Source organism: Triticum dicoccoides, chromosome 2B (genome assembly GCF_002162155.2).
Source record: "Triticum dicoccoides isolate Atlit2015 ecotype Zavitan chromosome 2B, WEW_v2.0, whole genome shotgun sequence".
NCBI classification, from domain to species: Eukaryota; Viridiplantae; Streptophyta; class Magnoliopsida; order Poales; family Poaceae; genus Triticum; species Triticum dicoccoides.
Genome location: NC_041383.1, coordinates 197,650,006 through 197,678,001, shown reverse-complemented (window position 1 = coordinate 197,678,001; position 27,996 = coordinate 197,650,006). Strand labels below are relative to the sequence as shown.

Genomic DNA, 27,996 nt, shown 5'->3' with positions numbered 1-27,996 from the left:
GGGTTTCGCAAGCTCCGAAGGATGACGCCTCGGGGGCCCCGCGTGACATCGGCCGCTCGACACCAGACCCCCAGCCTCCAGCGATGTTTGCCTCCCTGCACCACCTCCTGAGGCAAGATCGACGTGGGCGACGGCGGGAGGAGCCACGGCGACAGGATTTTCACGGGGCCCCATGAGGTCAGCTGGGCACAACCCCCATTCGTCGAAGCGGGGCATCTGCCTCGCAAACTCGGCCCTGCCCGAGCAAAGATACAGGAGGCCGCCCCCATGCCGGATGTCGCCCGAAGAGGGGTCGCCAGTCAAGACCTTCAGCACCTTCCTTAGCGTTTCAGGCGCAAGATCCCCCTCCTGAAGCCTCATGCGGTCTTGATACCCAGTCAGGGTCCACATCGGTCGAGAGTGGCGCTGGAGAGGAGCGATGTGACACTGGAGGAACTCCTTCACCACCTTGGGCGCAGTCACACCAAGCGTCCTCAACCTCTCGAATCGGCGCCAGATAAAGGCGAGCTGGGGGCTCGCGAGCTTCTCGTGACCCCATCCTAGATTGAGGATAGCATGCAATGTCGGATGCACGAGCAGGGGGCTGGGCACCCCGACATCCACGTACAGCCACCGCTCCCGGAACCCGCTCATGGAACGTGGAAGGCCAAAATCAATCCCTGAGGTGGCTGTCTCTGGCACGGCCTGGAAGCTCACGCATCACAAGCACTGCGACAGGCCGGTCAGACGCAAGGAGAAGAAGTGGCGCAGGAGGGCAATGGAAGGGGCAATGCCCACCATGGCTTCGCAGACGAAGGCGAAGACATCAAGAAGAGTAATGGATTGGGGATCGAGATGCATCATGTGGATCTGGTAGTGGGAAAGCACCGCATTGAAGAAGGCAGAGAAGGGAGGAACCAGGCCAGCCCACAGGGCATCGGCAAAGAATCGAACCTCTGTGACGATCCTGTCGAAGGAGGCATGGGACGCAGGCCAAGCCGTCGTCCTTCCACTCGTTGAAGCTGGAGGCGAGGGCGGAGCGGACCTTGGCCAAGGCTTCCAGATTGAGTATCAGCGACCGGCCAACGGCGGGCGCGATTGCTAGAGGCGAGCTGGCCGAAGGCGCGTGCTTCTTCCCTTTCTCCTTTTTTGTTGGTGCCATGGCAACGGAAGGGGGCAGAGCTCCAGTCGGATTGGAGGCGGAAATAGCGACTCAAGGAAGAAAGGGGAACAGGAAGCATGCGGGCAGCAAGGAGAGAATAACTGTGTACAGTTTCGTGGCCGCCTAGCCAAGCGGATATTGGGGGAGCGTGGGGAAGCGGAGACGCCCACGTCCAATCAACCGCCACGCGGCAACCAAGGCCGCAGGCTGTTGGGGCCCGTGGTGCTCCGCACTTGCCCTTTCGCTTCGCTGCTAAGCCAAGTCCGAGCGTGCCTTGGGCCTGGGGGCTACTGTCGGCGTTCTGGGAACGGGGGTCCCCAGACTTGCCTGCCTGCGGTCTGCGGCGTGGCTCAAGCAGAGGCCCAGTACGGCCCGTCTTCATCAACTCGAGCTCAAGACCCTCGCGAGGGGCCAAGCCTCACGGGGCGGACGATGCAAGGCTTCCTCAGGGGCGTCCTCACCAGGCTGGCTTGCGAGGAGGCGGAGAGATCAAGGCAGGGGTACCTCGCGAGGTGCTCATGACGCAAGCCATGACGATCGAGACCAAGCGGGCGCCATCCTGCGCAGTGTCCTCGTTTCCTCTTTGGTGCAAAGGGGGCAAGCGCAGGCGCGGAGTACCGAGGCATCAAGCAAAGGTTACCATTTCGGTGCAATGAGACCAAGACCAACAGAGCGGCAGGACGGAGGTCACCGTGGAGCCTAAGACGGCGTCATTGCCAGTGCCTTTGGCAGTCGATGTTCTTGAATTCAAGAACATTGATCCTTCTTATAGGATCCTATAATGTTCTGCCATAGTTTCCTTTATTTTGTATTCAACCTGCTGATGACTTTGGTCTCGTTACAGTTGTGTGCATCACAATAATGAAGAGGTTGTGGGTGTCTCAACTCATTTTTTGAGAAATATTGAACAATGCAACACATGATTTGTTTTGCAGGAAAACATATGAAGCAGTTCACAAGCCCATCTCACGGGGTAGAGATGGTAATTTCATTTTCTCAATGTGCTGATAAGCCATTAACTAAAGAACCCACTGATTTTCTCCTATAATATGACAAGGGCTAGAGTATTCATCGGTCCGCGATGTATTGATATATCCTAAAATCTAAAAAGTGCACGCGCACCATTTAGACGGAACGAGCGGCCGGCTCTTGGCCGCTCGATCCCGCCCTGAATCGCCGCACGCGTCCAACTTTCGTAGGCTACGATTTTCCCCGAGTTTCCCATTCTACCCCTCCGCCGACACGTTCCCCTCTTCCTCGCCCGACGCCACCGACCACTCGCTCCCCACTCGCCCCCGATCTCTCTCTCTCTCTTGCACGACGCCCCCGCTCGCCTCTCTCTCTCTTGCGCGACGCCGGCCACCAGTCGCCTCTCTCTCGCGCGCGCGACGCCGCTCTCTCCCCGTTGATGCGCCCTCTCTCTCCCTCTCGCCAGCATCTTGCTCCGCACCGCCGCTCACTGCTCCCCACCACCCTGGTTCACACAAAGCTGCCATTTTTATTCGCCGGCAATGCGCTGCTGGGCGAGGAGGAGCTGGATCCACATGCGCTGGTCCTCGATCTGCTTGTGGATAGGCGTGAGGAGTCGCTGAAGCGGAGCCCGAGCAGCGCCGGCGCGGGCGTGAAGACGACGGCGGGAGGAGGTGGAGCCCGAGCGGGAGGATCTGGAGCCGCATCTCAAGTATTGAAGCTACCTCGGCGACGCAACGACGCTTGATGTGGAGCGGCGCCTGAGCCGCGGAGTCGGCGGTCATATCCATGGCGACGGCGACGCCGCCAAAGGTACTCTTCCTCCTCTGGTTCAATTCAACCCCTTTCTTTCATGGATTAAAGCATGGAGTACATTCAGTTCAGCCCCTTGCACTGATTTGGAGGTAGCAGTAGCAATAGCACTGATTTGCAGTGATTTAGAGTAGTTGCAGTAAATCTAAATTACTCCAATGTGCAGATTTGCAGTAAACTTGAATTACACTAGTGTGGATTTGCACTGATTTGGAGTAGCTTTGATGCAGTAGGCCTGCTTATTTGATCTACAGTTGGGAAGGAGATTAATAGGCCTGCTTATTTGAAGATTTATAGTTGCACAGGAGTATTCAATTAGTTGGCATACTCATCATTTCTACTTGCACAAACTGTATCCAATTAATTGACATCCTCAGCCACAAGAGTAGCTATTTTTTAGTCCCATCTTCAAATTTTTGAGGGTTGCCCAAGAGTATCAAATGACTTGGCACCCTCAGCCTTTCTAGTTGCATAGGAGTATTTAATTAGTTGGCATCTTGAGCATTTTCTAGTTACACAATAACACCTAACTAGTTGACATCCTCAGCCTTTCTAGTTGCACAAGAGTAACTACTTTTAGTTGGCATCCTCTGCATTTTGTAGTTGCATAACTAACATAATATCAAGTTGGCATCATCAACCTTTTTTATCCAGTTTTTTCTGAAGAAGAACAAATATTTTGTATGCAGTGTTAACTAATCACCTTCGGCACCTTTTGTTTGCAAAACCTTAGGTGATCACATCGGAATGTGATCACTTTTGACACCGTTTTCTGATGGCAGGAAATAGAATTTCATCTTCTTTTCTGTTTCATTTTTAGTATATAATGCATCCTATAGAACATATTCCCCCTATTGCAATTTGTGTGAGACAAGACTACTTGTATGCTCGTTTTTAATACTGTTCTTGTGCTTTTTCTAGTCTCGTTTTTAATACTTTTAATACAGGAAATAGAATTTCATCTTCTTTGCTGCACAAATTTGCAGCAAAAGTTGGCTTTGGATACAAGTTTAGCTGCACAATTATATGTTTATATTTGCACAAACAACAAATCCAGTCTTTTTCTATGGGAGAGAAGTGAAGTGGTGGTTGGTAGTGGTCGGCTCGTCACCTGGCGGATCTGGGAGCGATCGCTCGCACGATCGAACGGCCACGGGCCGGCCGCCCGTTTCGGTCAGTTAGTGGCCGGCCACTTTTTAGACTTTAGGTTTTCTATTTCATATAGTCCGTGTGTTGGTTGAACACATTTTTTGCAGGAAAAGATAGACTGAATATAGTGTCTGCAAATAGATGCCCATATTTGTGCCAACTAAACATGGATCCAAAACCATCTTTTCCTGCAATGTGTGCAACCAACAACCAAAAGACTAGAACAAATGGACTCCAGTCTGGGCTGTTTTGTTGCACACATTTGCATAAAAAGGTTGGCTTGGACCCATGCTTAGTTGCATAAATACGTTCTTCTTTTTGCAGAAACAGTACACCCAGTCCATCTTTCTAGTCTGGGATTTTTCTTTTGCACAAATGCCGCAGGAAAGTTGGTTTTGGACCAATATTTTAGTTACACAAATATGTGCTTCTTTTTGCACAAACAGTACACCTAGTCCATCTTTCTAGTCTGGGCCATCATACAGTTGAGATTAGTACTTTTTCTGGAGAACTCAATGCAGCTAGTATTTTCAACAGCATCAGCGTCATTTTTATAAACTCGGTTTTTGGTTTGGTGACGGTGTGATGATTTTTTTTTCTCTCGTCATGCAAGTGTTGAATAACTATTTTTCTGACTTGGTATCCTCAAGATTTCTTGTTGCACAAGAGTATCCATTTAGTTGGCATCCTCAGCATTTCTAGTTTCAAGGAACAATATACAACTAGTTGACATCCTCAGTTTTTCTAGTTGCACAACAGTATATAATTTAGTCCCATCTCCAAAAAAATTGAGGGTTGCCAAAGAGTATCTTTGGCACCCTCAGACTTTATACTTGCACAGTAGTATCCAATTAGTTGGCATCCTCAGCAATTCTAGTTACACAATACTTTTCTAACTAGTTGACATACTCAAGACTTTTTCTAGTTGCACAAGAATATGTATTTAGTTGGCATCCTTAGCATTTCTAGTTGCACAATACTTTTCTAACTAGTTGACATACTCAAGACTTTTTCTAGTTGCACAAGAGTATGTATTTAGTTGGCATCCTTAGCATTTCTAGTTGCACAGAGAACATAATACTGTGTTGGCATCCTACAATTTATACAGTACCTACAATTTATTGAACATTTTTTCTATCTACAATGTGCAGGTCTATGATTCAGACAGTAGCTACATGAAAAGAAGGGCATGATTTTCTGCAGATCAATGCAAGTGAACATATCAAGCAAGGTCTGCTACAGCAACTTCAAAGATAGAAGCAAAATCAGATTTCAACTATAATTGTCTATAGCTATTTTAGTTAGATTTGCACATTTAGATCAACGGTTTGATGGCAGTGTGTTTCAAATTTGTGATGGCAGTGTGTGAACCTATTTTCTAAGAACTATATTTGCAGATTGTTTTTTATTAGAACATATCGTATATCGCTCGTCATCGTATATTGTTTGTCTTCTTCCAGATTTTTCAAGTTCCTGCCAAGGTTGCACAGTTTTGACCCATTTTATATTTCCAGTTTCACAGTTCCTACTTATAGTTGGATGCTAGAACGGGGTTAGTTGCACAAAATAGGTTTAGTGTTGTATAATCTATTGAGTTGGCACACAACACTCATTCAGTTGACTACCTTATTTGGCTTAGTTGCACGAAAGCAATCTACTGGTTGAACAGTTTTTCCGCAAACACACTATGCAAGATTCATTTGATTTTTGACAACCAAATACATGAGTTCTTGCCAAAGTTGCACAGTTCTGACACTTTTATATTTCCAGTTGCACAATGCCTCCTCATAGTTGGATGCTACAACTGGGTTAGTTGCACAAGAAAAGGTTTAGAGTTGCATAATCTGTTGAGTTGGCACACAACACTCATTCAGTTGGCTATCTTATTTGGCTTAGTTGCACGAAAGCAACCTACCGGTTGCACAGTTTTTCCTCAAACACACTATGCACGATTCATTTGATTTTTGACAACCAAATATACAAGTCAAAGATGTGTGCAAGGAAATCACTACAAGGAGCAAGATATACAAAAGAGAATCTCGAAGAAGATGGGCAAGTCTTCTCACCTCTGGATCCTAGAGGTAGGTTTTCTTTTTCGTCCCTCCTCTCTTCTGATCTGGCTTTTTCTGGTCTTCTCTCTGATTTCTAAGCCCTCTTCTCTTCTCTTGTTCTTTTGTTCTGGCGATAAAGGTCCCGCAAACTGGGCAGATCCTTCTTTCGTGAGGAAGATGAAGATCCTGCCTGGTCTTTGATCTACTTTTTTTATTGTCTTTTTTGTGATCTCTAAGCCTCTTCTCTTCTCTTATTTGTTCCTGGGAGCCGCCATGTTGTCCTTCTCTCCTAGCGATGAAGGATTCTGCAACCTGGGCAGATCCTTCTTTCGTGAGGAAGAAGAAGATAGCCAGGGCGCAGTTGGTGGGCGGGGCATGGTTTGGCGAGGAGGGTGCACGTGATCCCGCGGCTAGCTGGCGGGCGGGGCAGTTCCCTTTTTTGCTCCGATGGGCGGGGACCAGGTGGACCATTTGGGCGGGCGGCGGGCGGTTCCCTTTTTCGTTCGGGCGGGCGGGACCAGATGGACCACGTGGGCGAGCGGGGGACTGTTTCCTCTTTCGCTCGAGGGGGGACCAGGTGGTTTCCTTTTTCGGGTGGCCGCTGGCTAGCGATCCCAGGGCGGCCGGCCGCCCACTAGACGCGTCCTTGATATATTTGGCACGTTGAGAGCAACTCCAACGAGGCAACCCATTTTGTCCGCGCGCGTCCATTTGGGTCGCGGCACTGGTTGGGAAGGATCATGGGTAGGACCGCTTTTGAGCCGCTTGCGGAGGAGGATCTAGGTGCATAGTGCACCAGGCAGGACTCGACCCTACCGAATCGGAAATCAATAAGAGCGAAATGCCTTCTGACTATGTGGATGCTATGGAAGCACAAAAATGATGTGGTGTTCAACGGTGTGCTACCGTCGATCCCCCATCTGAAGCAGCGGATTATGGACGAAAGAAGGCTATGGGGCAAGGCGGGGTTACTCAACAAGGGGACACAAGGTCTTGAGGCGGAGGTAGACCGGTGGGCCATAGAATCCTAGTAGATTTTATTTTCTTCCCAAGGTAGTGCCTGAAAATCCGGCATGTAAATAAACTTTGTACATATGACACTTGGGGAGTCTTCCTTTCTTCTTCAATGAATGATACACATACTCGTGTGTATTCGAGAAGAAAAAACATTCGTCCGCGTGTGTCCGTTTGGGTCGCGGCGGACAGAAAAGTCAGCCCAACGCGCCGACCAAATGGACGCGTGTCCGCTTTTCGTCCGCTTGCCGACCCATTTTTTAGCCTTATTTTGCCTTGGCGCGGACATGAGATGGATGTGCGCGCCGCCCGCCTACCCCTCCCCTGGCCCGCTAGTGGGTGGCACATTAGCCATCCTCTCCCACCCTCCGTATTGACAGCAAACCCTCGCCCGCCTCCGCCGCTTGGTCGCCGCCGCCCAATTGCCGGTGCCTCTGCCAGCAGCCGGTGCCGACACACCTCCCCCCAACGTAGCTACCTCGCCGCCACCGTTGTCTCGCCGCCGGGCTACCGAAACTTCTGATCCCACCTCCCGAGGCCGCCACGAGCAGCAAGCCGCCTCACGGCCCTGGCTAGCTCCTTATTTGGTTGTGAAACTATGCTATTTTTTTATATGTTTCCTTGTGAAATAATGCAAAATGTGTACATATTTGTTGAAGAGGGGCGGCCAGACGGCCACGCCGACAAATATGGGTCGGCGCCTTGAATATTAAACAGGGCGGAAACCGAGGTGTGGCCGACCCAAACGGAAAAAACGGACAAAAGCGTCGTTCGTTTGTGTCGACGCGTTGGAGTTGCTCGGATAACTGAAGATTGAACATATCCCAATGACAATGATCAATGACCGTCCTACTCCATCAACGGAGTGAAAAGAGATTCTCTTCCGAACACTACTCCCTCCGTTCCAAAATATAGCGCGCCCACGCTTTTCGAGGTTCAACTTTGACCATAAATTTAACCCACGAGACCGACTGCGGCGGGATCAAAAATTATATAATTAAAAACTTTTTTTGAATACGAATTCATTGGTATAATTTTTTCGCCCGCCGCAGTCGGTCTTGTTGATTAAATTAATGGTCAAAGTTGAAGCACGGAAACCGAGGACGCGCTATATTTTGGAACGGAGGGAGTACTACAGTCATGCAGCATCCCTTTTCTTTTGAAAGTATGTCTTCCTTTTTGAGCATTCATAGAGGTTGTCATTCATAGTTTCATACGATGATACGACACACGTTTGAACAGTCTAGACTTTCTTCGGTCTTCACCGAGCAGACCCCACTGGCAGGACGGGGTCACCTCGTCGATGCCAAATGTCGCTTGCCGTCTCGCTCCCTTGTACCCGACAACCGCGGACCACACAGGAGGCCTGGAAAAACCTTTTCGCACAGCCAACCCGACCACGCTCGCTCCGGCGACCAATCCCCGGCCGTGGACGAGGCAGACCCCAGTGGTGCACCAGCGCCACGGGCCCGCGGGCCCACCAGCACCAGGGCCGCAATAACGACCCCCGCCCGATTCAATGGCCGTGATCCTTCCCCGTCTCCTCGAGATCACCCCGGCCAACCATAACTCGACAGCGCGCCACTGCAAACCACCCCGGTTTCGCAATACCACCCCTGGGCTCCCCATCTAAACCGCCCCCGCCTCGCCCCCCCATTCCCTGCGAGCTCCACACAGCATCACACCGCATTTCTCATTCTTCCTCCCCACGTCGCCGTAGCAGCTAGCTAGCCGGGAGGGAGGGGCCGCCGCCGCCGAGTGAGGGAGCCGGAGGAGGCGGGTTGGAGGCAGGGCGGAGATGGGGCGCGGGCCGGTGCAGCTGCGGCGGATCGAGAACAAGATAAACCGGCAGGTGACCTTCTCCAAGCGCCGCAGCGGGCTGCTCAAGAAGGCGCACGAGATCTCCGTGCTCTGCGACGCCGAGGTCGCGCTCATCGTCTTCTCCACCAAGGGCAAGCTATACGAGTACTCCAGCCAGGACAGGTTATATCACGCGCGCCCAGCTACCCCTCCTTCCTAACCCATTCCGCTCCTTCCTACGAGCTCCATTTGAAGATTTTGGGTACCAGAATTTTGATTTGGGCTGCTTTGTATTCATTCCACGAGTAGCTGTCTCGTTCGATAGTTCCGGTGGGGAAATTTGGTTGCGGGAGATAGTTGCTCGGCGCGTGCGTGGTTATTATTTCGTGCTATTCTTTGTGGGTTCTGCTCGGATGGGTAATCTAGTTCTCCTTGTTTGGATCGTAGAATCGATTGTTGTTCAATTAACCAGTATCTCAGAGTTACTCATACTCGATTGCCAGTACTAATTAATTAACGTACGTACTGTCTACAGGTTCTACCATGTGATTATGCAACTCTAATGTACTTGATCGATTACTCTATAAGTTATAGCATATATTGCGCGAATGGTACTTCAGTAACCCCTTATTCATTTTTAGGACCAATAAAGGTGATTTTCTGATGATATCTGTTCCAAAAACTAAGTCCAGTTATTCTCATGAAATAGTGGTGAGGAGGACTTGCACATCAGATGTATAAGTTTTCCTAAATGGACTAAAGTTTGCTATTCAATGATGCTGATGCTAATGTTTCACTATCATGTTAATTGCATATATACTAGTAGAATATATATGAAACTAGCTGCTTGGTTACTGTAGAAGCAATTTAATAGGAAAGCAAAGCCTACACATATCCCTTCTCATCCCCTCTGCATCTGTCCGTCAGATATTAGCCAGCTATTTTATTACCCAATGTTTTTTGTCAGTTCTAACTGGCATGCATGGCCATCAGCTTATTTGATAGATGTTTCGGTTTTTTATCAGTATTCTTTATCCATAAGAACACTGAGATTATGTCGTTGAAAATTTGATCTTAGTGTTGGATTAGTTTAAGTTCCAAGGAGAACAATCGTTACACAAAACCTGAAACTGGCCAATTGAACGTACATGTTTTGTTTGAGATTTTTGGACTTAACAGTTTAGACATCTTTATATTTTATGAGTTAGATAAATGTTTGCCCCTCGAAAATGTCCGTGGCCGCCCTCTGTTATTTGCCTAAAAGGGATATACATGTCGGGGTAACCCAAATATATAGTTTTCAACGTTTTTACTCACAGTTGAAAATACTTGCATATACTATTCTAAGGCTTAAACATATAATATTTGTGGTATATCATTTCATAGTTAGACAGACCACAAAATCACTTGTGTGTATACTGTATACTATCTTTTTTATTTACTGATTACTTGTTCCGCGGGAGTATATGCCGCTTAGTTACGAATATCCATTTCGGCTCCCGAGCTCATCTGATCTCCGTGAATAGTAAAATCAAAACAAATAGTACAAAAATAAAAAAAACCTGATTTTTTTTTTTGCATGGAGAATATTTAACGCGTGAGGTCCGTGCCAAATTTCAGCGCATTTGGACATCCGAGCAGCTCTCAGAAAAAAATCGGTTCCGAATAGTAAACTTTTTCACATACCCCAATTTTGTATTTTTTTTCTGAGAGCTGCTCAGATGTCCAAATGAGCTGAAATTTGACAAGGACCTAACGCACTAAAACATCTTCCATGCCACCAAAAATTAGAATTTTTTGAAATTTCTAATATTTATTTTGATTTTACTGTTCATGCACGGGAGCAGGTGAGCTCGTGAGCCATTTAGTTGCTCTCACTTACTTAAGGTTATAGTTTCGAAGCTAGGGTAGTGCAACCTTCTGGCAAGAACGTTAGGCTATACTCGTATGGGGCACTTCATAACTTCTCTTCACTTGTTTTGCTTTTATGAACCGTGCTTTGCACAAATTTCTGCTTAACAATCATTTCAAACTTCACTGCAAAATAAAAAACAATCATTTCAAACTACATTGCCAGTACTATGGTGAGCTTGAGATACCCTCCAACACTCCTTTGTTCATTCATGAAGACATGAACTAATTTTTTTCATTTGAATGAACTAAGGAATATAGGAGTGTACCCTAGCTAAAGGCTAACCATTTGCACTCCTTGTACAAAATGGTTGGTCTTAGCTAGCTAGTTGTATGAACAAAGCAATGCCCAACTTTATGTTAATCAAATTTACTAGTGCATAAAAGGTCATTCCTAATGGTGCATAGAAAGAGACTCGTGGGCTAGTTTTAATCCTCACATTACGTTTAGATGTTTTTTTACACAATTGATTACCGGGCTAAATTACTGCTATTGTCATGTTAGCAGGGAACAGTTACCATGATAAAAGTGTATGGCTGCTAGTTAATAATTTATATGTTTTTAGATTAGATATTACGATGTTATGCAGAAGTAGAGAGTGATATTCAAGTGCCACCAACAAAAAACTATAGCATATCGTCATAGAAGTATTAACACGGAAGTCTTACATGTATGGAGATGGATGGAGAATAGTGTTCAATAACCTGTAACAAAGTGGCCATTGCTTAAATCTGTTAAGTAATAAAGCGCCCCTTTTTGAAAACAAAGTGGCCATAACCTACCAATAACTTAGCTAGCAAGTGAGTATTAACCTGGCAACCACGTGTGTGGAAAGAAGTTGTCAAAATATATCAACATGAGATCTACTTGGGAGGTGAATATTTTTTCCAACATACGTCGTCACCATGACTTCACCAACTGCACAGCTCCGCCATAATCATCGTCGTATCCTTGTCAAGGGGTAATTGAGGCCAGCAAGAGCAGGTTGTCCATCAAGTCGTCGTTGCAGGGTTGTCGCGATAGCATAGGAGTTCCTGCCTTGGGTGTACTACATGTAGAATCTAACATCTGGTGGAAGATGGCTTCTCTCTGCTTGCTCATCTCCTCCCCTTTAGTGGAATCGTGCGTGGTGGCAGCCAATGCATGTATGTGTTAGATCTAGGAGAGCGTGGCGCCACCGCATCCATGCAAGGTGACCCATGCCGCTAGTTGGTGGCGAACGATGCGTCGGTACTATAACATCAGATTCCACGTACATTGCAAAACTCTTCATCACATGTCGACTTTGGCCAGTCACTACTGGCTTATTGTATATGTGAATTGGATATCGCACAACGTTCCCCGTGTGTGTTGTTTTTAAAAAAAAAAAGAGGATGACCCCCGGCCTCTGCATCTGGGCGATGCATACGGCCACTTTATTAATTATTCTCACAAGACCTTATAAAGTCATACAACAGTAAGACTAAAGCCACCGTCTAAGCAATAACTGTCGCTACACCTATCCAATTGACGAAGGGCGCTGATATCCTGGGCCTAATATCAAACGGACATCGCAGCCAGACCTAACATCTAAGACATGAGGTCCCAACCAGGATGCCAGCCGGGTATGGGCACCCACCAGTCCGGCGTGCTCCTCAACCAGGACGCCTGCTGGGTATGAGGCCGCCGTAGCCACTTGCCACCAATCCATCTTCAGAGCTGTATTGTTGCATCTACCTTGCACGGTCTAGCTACTGTTGACGCCACCACGACGCCAGACAGCTTCCTCCTCCTGCGCGAGTCCATCTCCGCGCATCGGACGCCGAGTCTCCACTGCGCCATGCCGCCGAGACCCACCGTCAATGATACTGTTGATGCCACACTGCTCCACCTACATGCCATCTCGCATCGACTCCGAACTACCAGCAACTCCACCACCCTGAGCAGTCCTCGGCCGACGCCTTCAGAAAGGAACACGACACCAAAGTGCCATCGTCGTCCAAACAGAGGAATAGAGGCTTTCGCCTGCGCTCATGGCAGAGGTGGGGGGCGTATGATCCACACCGAAGCCTCCAGGAAGGGAATCGGCGTCGAGGGCGTTGACTTTGGTGCGGCCGCCACGCCAGCCTGGAGTTTCCCCCGGATCCATGCACACCCGCTAGATCCATCCAGGCAGTATTGGCGTCGACCGTAGTCGCTACCGTAGCCAGCACGAACCGGAGTAGATCGAGTCGGAGACGACGCCTCCCATGGAACTCCAGTCGGCCATCGAGGAGCCGCCGTAGCGCCGCCGCCTCCACGCCGCCCACGCAGCCGTTGAAGGCCCCCATCTACACCCGCGGATGCTGCTCGCCAGGCAGGCCGCACCGCACGCCACCGTTCGAGGCCACCGCTCCGAGATCCCCGCGCTGCCCGAGGCATCGGCGGTCAGATCTGAAACAGATCGACCACGGTCACCATAGGAGCGCCGTGCCACCACGCCGCAAACATGTGGCGTCGAAGAGCCGATCTCATAGCAAACGAGCATCTTTATATCACCATGTGCATCGAGGACCTTAGTGCACACGCAACTCTGCTTAATCGTGTGTTGTGTAGAGCAGATTGGACACACCCTAATTTGCATGGCGTTCAGTATAAAAGACACATAATTTTACCGAAAAAGCCTTTTGCCCCGCTTTATATATAAAGCAGTCAAGGTTTTTGAGTCGCTGACTAATCGCCGATTAGTCGTCGACTAATCGCCTAGTCGTCGCGCCGTGACTGGCTTGCGCGGGCGACTTGGCTCGCGGAGCGAGTCGCCCGACTGCTGGCTCAACAGCGATTTTCTACGATTAATCGCTGCGATTAGTCGATTAATTGACTTGCTGGCTCGACAGAGAGAGGGAAAGGGAGGGAGCTCGGGAGGAGAGGAAGCCATGGCGCTCGCGGCCGTGACCTAGGAACCGCCGCCGCAGCTCGCCGGCGATGCACCCCCTTCAGATCGACGGCGGCTGGACCTCCGCGGCGACGGCCGTGACCTCGAGCGAGGCTGCGGCGGCGCAGACTAAGGTGGGGGAGGAGGAGATGAAGCTGCAGGACTGAGCCGGAGGCGGGTGAGGCTGGGGAAGAGGCGGGGGAGGGAGAGGAGGCGGGGGAGGAGGCGCCGCCTCTCCTCGCCGGCGGCGCAGAGGAAGAAGTTCGAGGGGAGAGGCGCAGATGAAGGAGTGCGGGCTGGCATCGCTAGGTTTAGCGAGTGGATGAGGGTCGGGAGTGGTTAGCTGGGCCGTGCTGGGCCTGTTCGGCCTGATAACTTTGCTTATCTGGCAGTAATGGGCTATGCAAAGGAGGGAAACAGGTGCGGGAGTGCACTGTACTGCCATGGCGACTTGGGGCGATTAGTCCAGGCAAGTCACTGACTCAAGCCAGCAAGCCACTAGCCGCAGCCTTGGCGACTTGGCTTGACTCGGCGACTCAAAAACCTTGAAAGCAGTGATCAATAGCACCTGATACAAACGCATGCTCCCACAACACACGCACACACACAAGGCAGGATACATAGGCGTTGAGCGCAGTAACACAATTCCTAGCACTACAAGAGCAGCCGGGGGCTTCCACCGCGAACACGCCACCGCGAAGAAGTGAAGCCGCATATAACGAACCGTGGGCTCCAAAGCAGCGCCTTTAGGAAGGATATGGCACCGGAGCGCTACCACCACCCGATCTAAGGATCAGAGTTTCCCCTGGAGCAACACGACGGGCAATGAGAGTTGCGACGACGCCTTCAAGAAGGGAGCAAGCTTCGCCGCCATCGGTCCATCCGAAGATAGAGCAGGTTTTCACCCCGGCCAACACTCACCGCCACCGAGCACCACACCTCGGCTACCACGCCGCCCACACGGCCGTGGCAACCGGGCAACACCGAGGCACGGGCTCTGCCCATGAGCATCGCGCCACCACCACCAGGGCCGCCGCCCCGGTATCCAAGACCTTGACACCAAGTCACCCAGGACCCGCCGCTACCCCAGCCGAAGATACGAGCGGAAAGGCCCCGCCTTTTGCACCCCTGGTGGACACCCAACGTCGAGACCCAATAGGTCGGCCGGCCACAACTAGCCTCCATCGAACCGTCCTGCAGCACCGGGCGCGATACGAGTGCAATCCTCTTGCTGGGCGTGAGACGGGCCGGTCTTGCAGCCAGACGCGAGGCGAGCTCGGTCCTGCGGCACTGGGCGCGAGATGTACCGCATCTAGGAGAAGGCCAGCCCTCCGACAAGAGTAGCGACCGAACGGTGAGGAGAGGGGTCGAAGGCCGACACAGGTCTCCTACAAACGAGCCGACACTAGAACGATCCAGCTGTCGCCACACCCGACCCGCCACCACCACAACACTCTGTGCCTCCATGCCCTGGCCAGATCCGCCCGGAGCCCCGCCACCCCGCACCGGAGCAGCTCGGACACTGGCCGCACCACCACCACCTCCACAGGGTCGTCGGCCACCACCGCCAAGTTCGACCATCACAGCGCGAACACGTCCCGAGATCACCGGACCCCACGAGCGGAGCTGGGGGAGGCGAGGAGGAAGCAGCACCGGCGGGCCACGGGGACATGGGCGAAGAGCGCCGGAGCAGGGGCCGGCCGGGACCCGACGCCGCGAGTAGGGGAAGGCGCCCCGCGACGCCAACCACCCCCGCGCAGGGGGAAACCGCCCCGCCGCCGCCAACGCCACGCAGCCTTCTGTCGTCGGTGCCCTCGACTGCGGCGAGGGAGGGGGAGCCGGGGCGAGGGACCGGGGTAGCGGCGCTGGGGTTGCCTCCCGAGGGCGTGTGCGGGAGTGCCTCGGGAGGGGAGGGGAGGGGGAGCAGTTGATGGAGAAAGTCCTGTGTATGCTTCTTAGAGCTTGTTCAAAGACACATGATTTTCATACATCACATAGCTCACATCAGGTCATCACAATGAACATATAATATAACTAACATACTTTTAACATCCATATATATCTCTACTATTAATGGGGATTCCGTAATCGTTTCGTTTGTTTCGTCTTCGCCTCCTTCCAAAACCACGTGTTGCGTTAACTCAACCAAAACAAATCAAATTTTACCAAAAGCTCAACTAAATCAAAAAAAAAATTCTTGTCTTCCCCTACCCATACCCAAATCAAACCAAATCAAAGCTTACTAAACCCCAATTAAATCAAAACTTTTTTGCCTTCCTCTACCCATACTCAAATCAAATGAAATCTTACCAAAATCTAGAACATGATTGGTGTAAGATATATGTCTAACATGATTGGTGTTGAACCACTTGAATATGATGCCCCATTGGAACGCATGGGCAACTAGCTAGTTCTAGATACTATCTATCATAATAGAAAGTATGTATGCGAAAATGCCTTTTGGAGCTCGGCCTCCATGGAGGCCGGTTTTTGAAAAACACCAAAATCATGAAAATTTATATTTTTACAGTTCAAAAAAATCTGAAAAAAATTGCAGATATACATGGAGGCATAACACACATGTGTGTAAATTTTTAGGACGAAATACGTTGAAATAAAGGCTGTGTAAAAAAGACAAATCTGAGGCCTTTTAACACATGTTACTATTCATCCTCAAAGTCCAGAAATTTGTCTTTTTTCTATAGGTCGCATTTCGAAGTATTTCATCTTGAATTTTTACACACACGTGCATTTCATCTGTGTATAGTTACATATTTATTTTCAGAATTTTTTGAAGTCAAAAAGTTTGAATTTTGAATTTTTCAAAAATAAAGGGCTCCATGGAGCTCGGTCACCAAAACGCCCTACTCGTATGTATGCATATTATGTATTGGGTAGTATATATTCAACCATTTACATGGTATGTACCATACTTTTAGCATACTCATTTTACATACCAATATTAATGTATTTTAAAAATATACTAAACACATAGGCTTAGTTGCAATTTTTCGTGTATTTCCCCAGATGATAGTATATGAGATGATGGTGTAACTACACTTGGTTGTAGGACGTGCTTAAGTTTACATCCAGCATAATATATCTGCATCATGAAGTGTAGATTACAGGTAGTAAGGGGAAAATATTAAGTTGCTTCTTTCTTACGCCGTTGTCTTTGCACTTTGGAATGATGAGATGCAGACATAGAGTGAGGAACATGCTGGCCGTCCGTAAGCTCCACTACCCCCTATCTCTATGCTTCTTTGTCTCTCGCTACAGAGGAAGATACTACACCTGTGTGTGCACAAAAAGCCTAATTAAAATACACAATAATGAGAACATATAGGTTGGCATAAATATAATTGAACGGAAAATAAGTGTATAACAAGTTTTAGAGGATTAGATAGCATCTGAACTAAACAAATAGGTCGGGGAAGCGAAACAAATCTTACTTGGTCACGTCCAGGCTCAGTATGTTGCAAAAGCCATTGCATGAAACATCATATTGTAACCAAATCTGGTTGTATAGTGTAAGTGAAATAAGTGACATGTCTTAAAAACAATTCAGGTTAGCAATGTGAGAAGGGAAGTGACAAGAGAACAAAACTCATACTTATGGCTAATGATTTGTTCGGGAAATGGGTGCCGGAAGAAGGGAGAGAGATATTTAGTTAACAGATGAGATGATAGGAAGGAAGTGACGATAAGAAGATAAAAAAGTAGTAGGATATATACTTAACAATTTAACATAGACAAAGAAGACCGGGGAATACCCTCTCGTGTCTACTGCACTAATGCGGACAAAACAACATAACATCTTATCTCAATTAGTTGAATTCAACTACTAACCATAACAAATGAAATTATGGCATTATAATTAACAATAATAAAACAATAGCAACTTATATTAATTAGTTGTTTAACAGTAGCAAAACAACAGAACATTATCTTAATTAGTTGAAAATAGCATGTAGTATCGTCTTACTTATAGCATAACGTCTATGTTATAAATTAAAGTACTAGAAGTGGCATCTTATCTTATAGAAATTATGTACCATCTTATGTTATAAAATTAAATTGCAATTTAGTATGTATTGGTTGAATTTACCTACTAACAAAATTAAATTACCAATAGTAGCATCTTTTCTTATAGTAAAATTATAATAGCAAAATCATTGCACAATTAACAATATAAGAAAGTACCATATAGTGATTAAACTTTCTTTTAAGAATACCGAGTACAACATAGACACACCTAGACATGCATAACACTTTGACAAGAGCAACTTATCTGTAAACATAGTCCAAGGGACAACGCAAATATATAGTACAATAGACTTGGGCTACAAGGAAGGGCATCTAGACAATATATTGACACCTAGATCAATACTAATACTCTTTAACAACCACCACCACCCTCACACCATCACACAGTGCCTCGAGAAGATCATAGTCCGAAGCTTCAAGATTGACGAAGTCAACATAGGCAGCTCGCTATTAACGGGAACACAATGGCATATAGTGATCTAATTTTTAAGTACCGAGAAAACAAAGTTACTGATCACAATCAGCGGCCCGAAGGCCAGTTCACATTCAAGATCCTTGACACGATGGCCAGAACTATACAAGGTCATCCCTCGGGAGACTCCGAGAGGTTGCTCAGGATCTGGGTCGTCGTGGTGGCTAAAGTAGAAATGGCCATCATTAGCTTTTGCTTCAAGATTAGTGAAGTGGCTATAGACGGGAACACAACGGCATGTAGTGATGGAATTTAACTACTAACAAAACTAAGTTACCGCCGATTAATGGCTCGGGTTCTGGTTCACATTCAAGATCATTGCCATGATGGCCAGAACCATACAAGGTCATAGATTGGGGATCTCTGAGAGGTGGCTTGGGATCAGGGTCTTCATGGTGGCTCTGGTAGAAATGGCCAACTTCATGCTCCACTCCACCTATAGTTGAAAGCCCGTGTGCTTCGACATTGCAAACGGGTTTGCCGCCCCACTCTTGAATCAACCCATGATTGGACAGGGGCTCCCCTGTTGCTAGTGTCGGCCTTGTCTCATCCTCTCCCCATAAGCGACCTCTTCCACTCCGATAACAGAGGCGAGACTACCTTCCCACCCATGAATCGTCTTGCAATAAAAGCATACCTACTCCCACGTCGGTGCTAGCATCACCATCTTCTTATCCTCCCGAGCAGACACCGGCCCCGCCATCCTTTATCCCTCGTGCCCGCGTTGGCCCCATGCCCTTCTTGCCCCCCTTGGACAGGATCCGACGATGCCCAAAAGGGAGATGGGGGAGGCGATGATGGACACCACAAATTGGATTAGTGCATTTGTGCGCCTCCCCACTGAGACCTGGTGACGCACAGCTGGGAGGTGGCCACCGCCACCGTCTTTCTTTTGCGACCGCCACTGTCTTGTTTAGATAAGGAGAGGATGTGATAGGGCTAGGATCAATAAATGGTGCTTGGCTTATAATTGTATAATGCCCAAGCACATTGCACACGACTGTAGTACCTCTCGGATCTTGGTGACAAAAGGGAGGTGCCACCGCATTGTGATTGGCACATGTACTGGAGCCTGGATAGGCTAAGAGAGGGAAGGGAGAGGAAAACGAAGAGACCAACGTGGGAGAAAAATAATGTGCGTAGTTTGTTGCGATGGGTTGCCACCTTAAAAACTATTTTGGATGAGCATTTGGACATGTAGGACTATATTTTGTAGAAATATATCACCCAACTTTCTCCACTAGTTTGGACTTTGGATGAACTGGTTGGTGCATGAACTCAATATTGTATTAGATCCAAGAGGTCTCAAGTTCAAGACCTGAACAATGTACTATTAAATGAAATAGTTGTAACCTACATAGATCCCACGTCTAAGGCCGGGAGTAGCTCAGATGTGAGAAGGGGGGGGGGGTGTTGAAATATATTGCCCAACCTTCTTCATCAGTTCAGACTTTAGAACGAACTCATTGGTGCATGAATTCAATAATCTATTTACTAGTGAATGTAAGACTCTGAAATAACATACACTTAATGATACACTTTTAGGACACTCATGGAGTCTACTATGTACTAAGTGCATCTCTACCCCTTCTTCTAAAACCACCTGCCCAAACTTAACTTCGGCAACTTTGAGGGCTTAAACTTGGTTGCAGCAAGTCCTTTCCATAAACTTAACTCTCTATACTTTTTCTTTGCTATTTCTTCTATGCCTTTGCATGCATATATCCTGTTTGAACTACATTTTCACAAGATATTAATTCGTACCTTGATATTTCAAATGCTCACAATTCAATAAGAACACAAATTCACTGTCATCATATTTAAAAATTCAAATTCAAACACAATATAGGGTCTAAATGAAGAAAATAATCCAAATAAAACATGACGAAAGCATAATAATAAGAACTATGAAGTTCCCACAAGTGGTCCACAAGATCACCTCTGAGATGATCATGAGCTTCTCGCCTCTCCATCATGTGATGCTCTCTGAGGAATCTTTGGATCTTGCTGGCTTGATATATTCCAGATGGGCTAGTAGCCCATTGTAATCGTAGTCAAAGTTTCTTGGTTGACCTCTCTCATCTGTAATGATCATGTTGTTGAATACCACACATGTTGTCATGATCTTCCACATTATCTTTAGGTCTCAATACTCAACAGGGTCACAGACAATAGCAAAGCAATCCTGCAACCCACCAAAAGCTCTCTCAACATCCTTTCTCATGGCTTATTTGGCAAATTGCAATGTGAGATATCGTGTTGTCTTTATCACTTTGAATTATCCTCACAAGTGTGATCCCTTGAGGGTAGATGCCATCTGCAAGGTTGTAATGGTGGCCATTGACAACATAGTTACAAGGTGGAGCTTGGCCGGCAACAAGCCTCGTGTAGAGAGATCTCTTCAGGACATTGAGGTCACTATGTGAGCTAGGCACTCGAAAGTATGAATGCCAAATCCATAGATCCTCTAATACAACTGCTTTGAGCATGATGGTTGAATCATGGCAATACCCTCTGAACCGCCCATGCCATGCAGCAGGACAATTCTTCCATGTCCAATCATGCAACCAATGGACCCAAGCATCTCTGTCCACCCTCTTGCTTGACCCATAGCACAGAAGCCTCACATTGTCTTCATCAGTGGGTGCCCACCTAAGATCTCGTCACAACTTTTGATATCCCTTCATATTCTCGAGGATGGTATCTTCTCCAATGTGAATCTACTCATCAACGAGGTCAATTGCCACTCCATATGCAAGCACTCGAACTATTGAGATACCCTTTCATCAAAGGACTTGCACTGGTTACTCCAACTGCATCACTTCTCAGTGTGAACCATTGATCATCCTCCTCCACAGCTCTTGCAATGTGCACGAAGATCTTTGTGCATTCATAATTGTTGCCCTAAATGATTTGTTGGATACACGGGGGATTGTTCACAAATTAATCCTGAAAACTTTGGGCATCTACCTGCGATAGATGTGATGGTGGCCGAGAAGCACATTTCTCGTTCCTCTCTTCCACTCAAATGATCACGGGCAATGCCATCTCAAAATCATCATCCTCTTCTTCCTCGGATGACGGGATGCTGAAAAAACCCTTCCAATCGCCCCTTCATCTACAAAGTTTTTCCAAGGATCAGTTTTAGTGCACAAACCAAGAAAAACGGAAAAAAGGGAAGAGTTTACCATTGGGACAATCGGTCAAACACTTCGTGAGCGAGGAGAATGCCGGCGCGGCTAGCGGGGGTGCGCACATGAGGTGCAAGATGAACTTTCGACCTCTCCATTGATCTACATGGAGGTGCCAGAGCCCACGATGGCAGGTGTAGGCCACGCGGGGAAGGAGACGTTGAAGCAGCACAAAGGATGTGGAGGAGCAACTCCACCTTGCTGCTACAATGTGTACAACACAAGTGTTGAAGGAACAACTTCAACGTGTTGTGCTAGATATTGCTCTAGAGGCGAATGTAGGCCGAAAGGGCAGCAAGAGTTCAATCCAGAACTCCTAGGGGCACAAGATCTACTCCAAGATCTTAGATAAGAACAAGTTCTATTATAGGTAGTGGGTACATACTCTGGGTACAAAGTAGAGGTGAGGACCTCTATTTATAGGGCTTTGAGAAGCCTTCACATACTTCTACTTATTGCTGGAATAATCTAGAAATATTATTTAAGTTTCACCATTCTACTCATAGCTACTCACAACTAGAAGACTCTAGAAAACAGTAGGTAGGATAGAAAAGAAAAGAAAAAAAATACTACACTAAAGTGTTAGTATCTAGAAGTAGCCAAATAATGATCTCTTTCTTATTCCAAATGAAAGAGTAAGAATTTCCCTTGCCCTTGTGTGTAGTATCCACATCAAATTGCCATGGTCTCCCAAGAAGAACATGGTTGGCGTCCATATCAACCACGTCTCACAACACATTTGAGCGATAATGCTTTCCCAAAAATAGTGGCAGGTTGCATTGTTGGTGATCCACATATTCACTCCTTTCTTGATCCATCCAATAGTGTAGGGATTTGGATGATTATGGGTTTCAAGCTTTAAGTGGTTCACCAAATTCCAGGAGATAAGATTCTCGCAACTGCAACTATCAACCACTAATTTGCATACCTTGCCATTCACCGTGCATTTGCTCTCAAATATTTTTTCCCGTTGTGTGTCGTCAGGTTGTGGTGTGGAACATAGGAGACGCCGAATCACACATACCACCTCTTCACCTTCTTCTTGACAAACCTCTTGTCCCTCTACATCTTCAGATTTTTATTCTTCCTCATCGTCTTCACCATCATGGATAGTTGTGTTCACAAATTTTCTTAGTGGGCAACCGCTGGATATGTGTCTCTCTTCACCACATTTATAGCATTTTGGGCCTTCATTGGACTTACCCTTGCCATTAGTTTGCTTCTGGCGGGTCGTTTTGTCTTTGGTGTACCGGTCTTTTCTTCCACTCTATTAGGCTAACTCCTAGACGAGCCTTCGGCATGAGGATATGGAGGATATGGAGCCTTAGTTGCCTTTCTTGTCCTCACAAACCTCTCGGCCTTTAAGGCTAGAGTTTGTGCTTTATCAGTGGACCAGATTTGTTGCATCATTAATCGATCTTGAATAGCATCATTGATACCATTGATGTACCTATCAACTTGTTGATCTTCAGTTTCGGCAAGGTTGCACCTCACTTGTAGCCTTAGAAACTCCTCTGTGTAATCTAAAATAGTCCTATTTCCTTGAGCACAATTTTGAAATTGGATAAATAGGATCTGGTCATAATGAGCCGCAAAAATCTCCCTTTTCAAGAGAATTTTCATTTGCCGCCAAGTTCTCACACGAGGTTCTCCTCTCAGCCGGCGTTCTTCTTGAACGCGATGCCTCCATGCACCGGCTCCTCCTTTTCGCTTGTATGCGACCAAAGGAACTCTACGATCTTCCAGAAGCTCCATGATCTCAAAGAAAGTCTCCACTTCATATAACCAATCTAGGCACCCTTCAATATCAACATTTTCATTAAAAGTTGTGATCTCAGCTTTCACCTTGTATGTATCTCTTGCATATGTATGGTTGGGTACTCTCCGATATGCGTAGAGATCTGGTTCTTCAAGGGCATCATCATATTCTTCACCTTCAGAAGCTTCAACATAAATTGCCCTTCTTGAAGCACGTTGAACAGCGTGTTGTTGTGGCGGTCTTGCTCCAAGATTATCTCTCCTTCTTTGATGAACATCTTCTTCTTCTTTAGATGAATCTCCTTCATTAGTAGCAGGGGAACAACCTTTCTTATCATCTCAACCAGCTGGTCAAATCTCCGATTAAGATCTTCACGCAGCTCTTTGATTTGCTATTCTGCAGCATCCATCCTCTTCTCCAATTGTTCTATTGCTTGCTGCAGCTTGCTCTCGAAGAGGATAGCAAGAACTAGTATGGGTCAACAAGACTCTGATGCCACCTGAAGCAGCACAAAGGTTGTGAAGGAGCAACTCCACCTTGCTGCTATAATGTGTACATCACAAGTGTTGAAGGAACAGCTTCAACGTGTTGTGCTAGATATCACTCTAGAGGCAAATGTAGGCTGATAGGGCAGCAAGAGTTCAATCCAGAACTCCTAGGGCACAAGATCTACTCCAAAATCTTAGATAAGAACAACAAGTTCTATTATACGTAGTGGGTACATAGTCTGGACACAAAGTAGAGATGAGGATATCTATTTATAGAGCTTTGAGAAGCCTTCACATACTTCTACTTATAGCTGGAATACTCTAGAAACATTATTTAAGTTTCACTGTTCTACTCATAGCTACTCACAACTAAAAGACTCTAGAAAACAATAGGTAGGATAGAAAAGAAAAGAAAAGAAATACTACACTATAGTGGAAGTATCTAGAAGTAGCCAAACAGATATGGCATGTCTTTTCTTTCTTCTTTTTCTGTCATCTATTGTTCCTCATCAGACGTGGAAGCCGGGAGCGTGTCCGCGCGACTGTGGTAAGCTCCTGCTCCTCTGACGGGTGCGTGGAGACAAGCCGAGGGTGCGTGGTGGCCGCAGGAGGGATGGAGCTCGGGTCGGGGTGAGGCGGGTGGCGGGACCTAGGGCCGCAGCAGGGCTTCCGGCGAGTAGGGAGAAGGCACAAGGCAAGTCGGCGGGGAGGTCGGAGGTGCCGCCTCGGAGGAGCTATGTGGCGTTGGTTGGCGGTTGATTTTTTTAGCCTGCCAAAATCGTTTGGTTTGGTGAGGGTTTGAGGAGCTCGTGCTTCCTGGTCAAATTTGAGCAGTAAAGGGCTAGGTCGAGGAGTTAGGGTGCTCCCAATACTAATCTCTTAGCACGAGTTCATAGGTAAAATGCGGATGTGGCACATCAATTAAAGAAGAAAGAGAATGGGCTCTTAGCATGTTTCTGTACATAGTGTAATTAACGCTTTCATTCGGTGTGGCTCGTCTTCCTATGTTTCTCTCTTTCTTATTTCTACGACTAGGCCACACTATTAAAATGCACATATGATCCATAAACCAATTAAATACAACATCACTTAGAAACAATATTAAGTGATGATGCATAGAGGTGATTGTCTCTAAAGATTTATTACCACCTAGGATGACTAAAACTTTTGGGAGTTAAATTTTTTCTATTAATGGCTAGATAGTGTTAGCTCCCAAGAGAGCAGTTTTTTCTGGGCGTTATAGAAATTTGGAGGAAGCAGGGCTAGAGATGCACTAAGTTGTCCGATTCTAAACAAACCTTTTGAATTTTCTCCTGTGCTATCCTTGGCTTTCTGTGCACACAGTGCATGTGATGATAATATGCATCAGGATGTGACACACAAGTTGCTTTACAACTATATTTAACAACAAGGTTTGCTCCAAAAACAAGTACTATTCTATTTTGCTATACTTAAAAAATATGAGAAAATAGCCCTGATCAGTTTGTTTTTCACTCTCAAATAAGGAGCACATTAGGCCTGGTCATTTCAATAGTTTCAGTCACAGGACAGGATTATTACACTGTCGTAATTTTGGAGATAATGTCTGAGTATTAGTTTGGTTCTAATATAAGACCTCAATTGCCTTTTTGTGCATGTACGGCCTTATTTGGGGACATTTATTCAGTAGCATGGATGTGATTCTTGAACGTTACCAACGTTACTCATTTGAAGAAAGAGCTGTACTGGATCCAAGTATTGGAAACCAGGTAAATAACATTCTTACATTTTTTTTGTCGATTGTTTTTGAGATAGCTAACCACTCATTCCAAGTGGTAACATTCTTACTTGTTGTGGAAACTATTTATGCATGTTCATGCAGTGAATGTTCATCTAGCTAATTAAATTTACTTATTATATGTACTTCACATTCTTTTTCTTTGTAGGCAAATTGGGGAGATGAATATGGAAGTTTGAAGATAAAACTCGATGCACTCCAGAAGAGTCAAAGGTATTGTATTTCTAGGAACATTCTCATTCTGGTTATATGATGGGTGCTAAGTGCTAACTGGCGTTTGGTCTATTTCAAACTCAAGGCAACTCTTGGGTGAACAATTGGACCCACTCACCACAAAAGAACTCCAACAGTTGGAACAACAGCTTGATAGTTCTTTGAAGCACATAAGGTCAAGAAAGGTGAACCAATTGTGTTGATGTTTTGCCATTGGTGTGCAGAGCTAGTTTTCATCTGCCAATTTTTAACTGAAATCTTATGAAATAGCATGCCTTTTTCATTTTACAGAATCAACTTCTCTTTGAGTCTATATCTGAGCTTCAAAAGAAGGTATGTTACTCTCATTAAGTTTCCTGTGTGGTTTACCTACGTGTGTACAGTGATCACCAAGGAGTATTGTTGATATGATGCATTGGCCTCCCGCCTTTATAAACACACCGTCGTCTGAAACATTTGAAGAAAGAACCACTTGAATTCGTCCATTTGTTTTCCCATGTTTTAATCATAGTTAAACATCTATTTCTTCATCATTTGTAGATATTAAGTAGACCTAGGTTAGCAAATATTTATAATCATTGTCTTATACTTTGCAGGAGAAGTCATTAAAAGATCAGAATGGCGTCCTGCAGAAGGTAAATTTTCTTGTTTACTGTAAGGTGACTAGCTGTGTAGGCCAGAGGCTAAAATCTTGTTTTTATTTTTCATAGCACCTCGTAGAGACAGAAAAGGAGAAAAATAACGTTTTGTCAAATATTCATCACCAAGAGCAGTTGAATGGAGCAACAAATATCAATCACCAGGAGCAGCTGAATGGAGCAACAACAAGCTCACCGTCACCTACACCAGCGACAGCCCAAGATTCCATGGCGACTCCAAATATTGGGTACTTATGCTTCCACTTAGGTATGCAGATTTGAAATCTTTAGGGTACCCTCCGACCTCCTTAGTTCAACTAAATGAACTAAAATTTCAGAATTTACAACACTTTTGAAATTTTAGTTCATTTGGTTGAATTAGGGAGGGCCACAGGAGACCTTAAAGGATCAATATTTGCATCCCTACTTCCACTGTATTTACGTTTTTTTCCCGTCTACGTATCACTAAATAAAATAAGAATGTGCGTTGTTCTTCAGGCAAAGTATTTGGATGTCTTTCTTTAGAAACACCGATTACAACGTAGATGTACACACGCTCACATTCACACCACCACAGGCGCCTCGCTGTTGATGGAAACGTCGCCTCCCACTGAAAGAATAATCTGCATTAATGAGACACGAAAGCGTCAAATATGAGATTTGATCCCTGCTGGGTTAATGGTACCACTGTCTTCCTAGAGGACTTGAGCAAAACATGAACTATGCATAAGCTATCTCCAATTTTAATTCATTTTTGTGAAAGGGTTAAATCAAGGGCTGTTAGTTCATTGAGTTCAGTTCACGTGATATATAAGTGCATGCTGAAATCAAAAGCTAAATGCTAAACGTTTCTGGGAATAGCTCCGTAAGGAACAGTAAAACGCATGAGCTAAGCTTTGTTCCATTTTGCTAGATACTCCCTCCGTAAGTGGTGATCCAAACACTCTTATATTTCTTTCCAGAGGGAGTAATAAACCTGTCATGAAACCAAGGCTGGACAATGTATTTAACATAAGCGATTATTTACTAGCACTGTTCCTAGATGAAAAGCCACTGTCTGTTTAAGCACGCTGCCATTCCTTACAAAATGCAGGCCATATCAATCTAGAGAATCAGGAGGGGGGAATCCAGAACCTCAGCCGTCTCCAGCACAAGCAAACAACAGCAATCTACCACCGTGGATGCTCTCCACCATCAGCAACAGATGAAGGCTGGCGACAGCCTCATATGACTCCACCTGAAGGCGAGAATGGCGTATTGTTTCCACGTTTCGGTTCCATTTTTTCCCTGTACTATAAGATACAGCGTCTTGTTTCCACGTTCCGGTTCCATTTTTTTCTCCTATCGATGAGCACGATCTTGTGGTTGGAGTTAAGTGTGTAAGCTTTAATGGACTTGCGGTATGTTTTTACTTGTTGTGACGGTTTTTGTATTCCATCCGTTGTAAAAAAGCAAAAGGGCGCTGCCTTCTCTTTACATTGTTATTAAAAAAAAGAGTAGGGCACTAAACTTTTTCGCAAATGCATGACCACGACTTACATTTAATTATGTTTTAGCTTCTGTCAGAGATACAATTTGTGATGTACCATTTGTGTTCAGCAACTTAACTGAACTCCGGAAGTTTCACTCTGGCTTCAACTCTACTTATATAGCGTCTAAAGCATGCATT

At 46.3% G+C, this 27,996-nt stretch overlaps 1 protein-coding gene across 4 annotated transcripts; it reads left to right on the top strand.

Annotated features, from left to right (window-relative positions):
• Positions 1–8,748: 8,748 nt before the first annotated feature.
• LOC119363033 (MADS-box transcription factor 18-like) lies at positions 8,749–27,875 on the top strand. 4 transcript variants are annotated; one of them, XM_037628335.1, is made up of 8 exons: positions 8,749–9,120; positions 25,366–25,447; positions 25,625–25,689; positions 25,775–25,874; positions 25,981–26,022; positions 26,286–26,324; positions 26,463–26,595; positions 27,421–27,875. In XM_037628335.1, the coding sequence occupies exons 1-8, from the start codon at positions 8,936–8,938 to the stop codon at positions 27,708–27,710; spliced, it is 936 nt and encodes a 311-aa protein (XP_037484232.1). In that variant the 5' UTR covers positions 8,749–8,935; the 3' UTR covers positions 27,711–27,875. The 4 variants fall into 4 exon arrangements, with proteins under 4 accessions (XP_037484232.1, XP_037484231.1, XP_037484230.1 ...); XM_037628334.1 differs by having other exon boundaries at positions 8,750–9,120; positions 25,369–25,447; positions 26,400–26,595; XM_037628333.1 differs by having other exon boundaries at positions 8,754–9,120; positions 26,400–26,595.
• Positions 27,876–27,996: the final 121 nt, after the last annotated feature.